The 5,422-nt window shown below is 40.2% G+C and overlaps 1 protein-coding gene across 1 annotated transcript; it reads right to left on the reverse strand.

Moving 5' to 3' along the window:
* Positions 1–353: 353 nt before the first annotated feature.
* On the reverse strand, positions 354–4,726 carry LOC131623767 (uncharacterized). The gene is made up of 3 exons (XM_058894789.1): positions 3,382–4,726; positions 2,902–3,273; positions 354–442 (listed from the first exon to the last, which is right to left on the reverse strand). The coding sequence occupies exons 1-3, from the start codon at positions 4,724–4,726 to the stop codon at positions 354–356; spliced, it is 1,806 nt and encodes a 601-aa protein (XP_058750772.1).
* Positions 4,727–5,422: the final 696 nt, after the last annotated feature.

Below are 5,422 nucleotides of genomic sequence, written 5' to 3' on the forward strand. Positions count from 1 at the left end.
CGGATGGAGAAACTTCACAACAGAAAAATTCAGACGAAAAAATGTAACAAACTTCGAAACCGAAACGTAACAAACTTTTCTGAAGCTCTGAATCTTCTTTTCTCCTCTTTATCCAACCTTCATCATAGAAAAACCTTCAATCAAACTCACGCAAATAAGAAAACCAGAAAATCGATAACGAAAAAAACCTGTAACAAACTTTCAAAAAAGAGATTCAACTCACCGATTCACGAATCGATCTTCATCTTCCTCAATTCAAGATTCATAACAGAAAAACAGAAAAAAGAGACTCAATTATAACAGATCCTCTCTCGATTCTTCCATCACGTTTCATTCATCACCTTCAACCAACTTCAATCTCCCACTAATTTTTGAATCGCCTTCTCCAATCTCAAACTCTTCCCTCTCGATTCCTCTCCCTTCAATGAGAAATCATCTCCATCTGCATCAATTGAGTCAGCAACAGAAAAATGATATAACAGCACTTCAACAGAGAAAATGAGAGAAAAAAAGGAAGAACCGAACGGGAACGAAATGGAAACCATACCTCATAACAGAAAACGAATTCATAACTCTCTCACGATTTATTCTCCATAATCTTCTTCCATCAATCTTCAAACTCGTATCCGCTATCAATCTCGGATAAACACTTCGACTCGCCTTCACCTGCAACAACAACAACGTCGAGAGAACGTTTTCAGAAAATCAAGAATAAGAAGTAGAAGAAGAGAAGCAAGAACGCGGAAGCTTGATATGGCATGTTGTTCAACAATGATCTCTGGATTTCTCTTCGCACTTGTCACGATGTAGTCACGCCGGACGAACTCCATTCGGATTTGAATCGAGAGAGATGAATCTGATCAAATGATACTTGAGATGGAGTCGAGCGTGAGATCGGAGAGAGTCTCCGCCGTGTTGCTTCGATCGGAAAGAGAGGCCCGGCCGCCATTGGACTCAGACGTGAAGAGAGGAAGGAGATAATCTGATAAGCCACACTTCAGGTACAAACCCTATTCCCCTTTCCATTTGTGTTTATTTTTGAAAAAAAAATCCAAATAACCATGTTTAATAATTTATTTACACCAAAAACCATCTTTTCGGAAAAATTACCTGTATGACCAGGTTTCAGAGGTGGTCTCCACATAGGAGCCACCTCAGGTGGCGCGAAAGAGTAATCTCTCCTAACCTATGCGCCACCCAGGGTGGCATCAATGTACATTTTTTCCTTTTTAGCCACCTAGGGTGGCGCCTATGCACATTTCTTTTTTTTTTTTTTTAAATGTTTATATACTATTTTTTTTATATTTTTTTTATTTATTAATAAAATTGTTTTTAACATAAATAAATAAATTATATTTTGGTTTTTTTTTATTAATAAAATTGTTTTTATTTTAAAGTATTAAAAAAATATATATTAAATTGTAACAGATAAGATCAGTGAATCAGCTAACTCGAGCGTCCACGGAAAAGAGTAGTTCATTCATTAATTAAAAGGTACATAGAAAATAACCAACAGAAAAAGATAAAGTAAAACATCTAAGAAATCACCACGGTTAAAACAATGTCATTAGGTCCATGCATCATTTGAATGGCATCAATGTCGTATTCCACGTTATCCCAGAAAGTTATCGTTGCTCCAGTCACATCATCAGCCCTTGTTTTAAGCCTCTTGATGCTTCTTATTTGTTCGTCGGCTTCGTACTCCCCCTCAAAAAATCTCATGAAAGTCCTCTTGAGTTGCTCGACGGAAGAGATATTCCAAAACATAACCGGCATGGAAGGTTTGACGGGTGAGAATATGACATGTCCGGTCCTTCTGCGATACTCCGATTCAGGTTCGGCACGCCATGTTGATCTCCGGGGCGGCAACTCTGTTGTCCGGTGACATCCATCTGGCCTAATGGTTGTCCGGCGAGGCATGGTTGTGTTTGTGTGATTGTTTGGTATCTGGAGTTTGTGTATCTGTGTGTAAACTCAACCATAGGAGCCCCTAATTTATAATAGTAGTGGGTAAAAAAAAGTAATGATGTTGCGTACTGTTTACAAGCACGCCTAACATGTACGATAAATGCAGACACACTGATCAATGACTGACTTGATGGGACTAGACGAAAGCATGCGTATTTGACTGACTGTCCAAAATAAAGAGTGGCAGTATGGGCCATGAAGACAATTTCACTACGAGACAAAGACATAAATAGTTGATTTAATAAAGGATAATACAAATACAAATACAAATACAAATACAAATACAAATACAAATACTAATACTAATACAAATACAAAAACATTATCAATAAAAATACAGATACAAAATACAAAAGACATACAACTAATTGTTGGTGGAATTTGATCCACGGTTAGGACAGGTATTTCTATTGTGCCCGACTTCACGACATATGCTACACTTTCGTACCATTTTCTCATGATCCATCTCGGTTGTGATCCGGGTGCTGTTCGGGCGACCTCTTTTCTTTCTCCGCATGTTATCATTATGCCAAACCACGTCCCCTTCATACGCAGGCCAATAATCCTCCTTTGCCATCACTTGAAATGAGTTGTTGTACACCCCGAGCAAGGTATCCGCCTTGTAAATGGGAGATAAAAGTGCTAACGGATCTTGATGCGCATACGAACATGCTGCAATTACATGAGAGCATGGCATCCGAAAGGCTTGAAACTTTCCACAATCGCACCACCCTTCATCTATAAGAACCCTGTATTGTTGTCTCGGAAGGCCCTCGTTATGGTCAATCGTTTCTTTAACACTGAAGGCCCGGTTGAATCGATCGAAAGATGTCACAATGTGGCTGTTGGCTTTGGCAGATTGCTCTTTCATGAATTTGACGCATGTTTCGCTCCATAATTGTCCGGATTCTATAACTGCATTCCAACGCTCACCTCTTCTTGCGAAAAGAGAAGCCATCCTATAGTATGTTGCTTCCACCAAGGCAGTAATCGGAAGGTGTCTGATGCCCTTAAACACTCCGTTCATAGACTCCACAAGATTCGTAGTCATGTGCCCCCATCGCTTCCCGTTGTCGTATGATCTGGTCCATTTCTCTCTAGCAAGATTGTCTACCCATCTGCCAGCATCTGGATTTGCCGCTACAATTTCTTGGCGATAATATTGGAACGTCGGTTGAGTCAACGCATATCCGGCATTGACAAGAGTCTTCCGAAGAGCCCTGTCCTTTATCTCCCGTATGAAATTTTGTGCGATGTGTCGAATACAGTAAACATGCGTTGATGTAGGGTTTTGCCACCCGTTTGCTGGATTGTTGTACGCACTCTCGATGGCAGGATGTCTGTCTGAAATCAAGCAAAGTCCAGGTTGGGGGGCAACGTGTGTCCGAAGATTTCTGAGAAAGAAACCCCAACCTCCAGCAGTTTCTCCTTCCACAAGAGCGAAAGCAACAGGAAAGATGTTACTATTTCCGTCTTGAGCCACAACCATCAATATGGTGCCTTTATATTTTCCGTACAACCAAGTTCCATCTATTTGAAGAATTGGTTTGCAATATGAAAATCCTTGTACACATGGGCGGAAAGCCCAGAAGAGCCTGTGGAATATCACATTTCCTTGAAGTGATGTTGCGTCTGGAGATTGCGCCGGAAGGGTCTCTAAAATAGTAACAGTTCCAGGAGCATAAATTTGAAGCGCATATAAGAAATGTGGGAGTCGTTTATACGAATCCTCCCAATTTCCATACACAACTTCGATCGCCTTGGTCTTCGCCAGCCACGCCTTTCTATAAGACGAAGTGTAGTTGTACGTTGCAACGATATGAGAGATTATCGTTTTCACCTTTAACGATGGATCTTTTTCAACTAGAGGCAAGATTTCTTGACAAATGATGTCATAACTTAGCTTACGGTGATCTTGTGAAACATTTGTGTTAACACATGTGTGATCTTGGGAAATATATCCTATAACCCATGAGTCACTTCTCTTCCTGTATGATGCATGCAACCTGAATCCACAATCAGTGTTTCTACAGTAAATTTTGTACCTTTCGACATTGGCGCGATCAACTCTAAAATCAACATTGTTTGCCATATGAAATCTTTTTATGGCCATGATACATGCCTCCTTAGAACGAAATTTGTCTCCTACTTTTAACCGTTGATCTGTTTGGGTGTATGGATCATAGAAAATATCAGTCGATGGTTCGTCATCCCCATCAAAATTCAGGTTCCTCATGTGCACTGGAGGCATATGCACTTGATCTCGTGGTACAAAAACTTCCTGTTCATCTTCACTTTCCTCGTTTACCAGGTTATCAACTTCTATTTTCGGTGCTTCTTCTTCTTCTTCATCTACAACGCCGACCTCTGCTTGCTCGTCTCCAAGTGCATCAATGACTTGTGACTCAACCATTTGCGTGGGTTGAACTTCTGGTAGAGTAACATACAGTTCTATGCATTCGTAACCAGAATACTCATGATTGGCAAACATATTCTGCATGTCTTCATCGTCTTTGATCTCAACTTGGATAAAATTGACCGGGTTGTCTCCACGAAGAAATTGATATTGGTAAAAAATCTGGGATACACCACCCATTGCAAGCTTCGTCTCTAATCTCCCTTTGAAGTAACTGAAATTTGCTTTTCTGCTTAAACAAAATCGTTTAACCTCAGTGTTTCTAAACAGAAAACCAACTTCTTCGTTGTCATAGGTCTCGCCAAAAACATGAGCGTTGATAATGTATTGTGGAAGGGCCATTGTTGAGTGGGTAGAGAGTTTTATTTCAGATGTGTAATCAGATGTGTAATGTGTTGGGTTATTTTACACGTTATAGGCTTCCTTTATGTAGACGAACATTGAGTGATGACAATTATGAAGGCGAATACTATACAATCACATGCGTACTGAGTTGATTTGATGAATGCATGACACTGCTGCACACCAGACTGTTTCACAATTGATTTGAGGTATGCATGACACTGCTGAAATTAACCAAGAAAACCCTAACCCTAAAAATACTAAAATTAACCAAGAAAACCCTAACCCTAATTTTTTTTTTTAAAAAAAATATGGTTGCATGTAGGCGCCACCTGGGGTGGCGCATTAGTTCATTTTTTCCCAGCATGGCGCCACCTGGGGTGGCGCATTAGTTCAATTTCTTTTTTTTTGTTTTTTTTTGCCCTAATTTTGTCTAGTGGTCCCCACTGCCAAAACCCTAATCTGATCCGCCAGCATGTGATCTACCTGCATCGAAATACTGTATGCATGCATGCCTAGACAATTCAGCACTGAACACGGGATGCAGGCCTAGTCTATTCTGCCAGAAACAATTAATGCATGCATGCTTAGACAAAGTCAGCACAAAACACGGGAATGCATGGTCATTTCAACACAGAATGCATGTGAACCCATCTTTATCACTTTGATATCTGTATCACATGCATGCTCACCACT

Source organism: Vicia villosa, unplaced genomic scaffold (assembly GCF_029867415.1).
Source record: "Vicia villosa cultivar HV-30 ecotype Madison, WI unplaced genomic scaffold, Vvil1.0 ctg.000077F_1_1, whole genome shotgun sequence".
Lineage (NCBI taxonomy): Eukaryota > Viridiplantae > Streptophyta > Magnoliopsida > Fabales > Fabaceae > Vicia > Vicia villosa.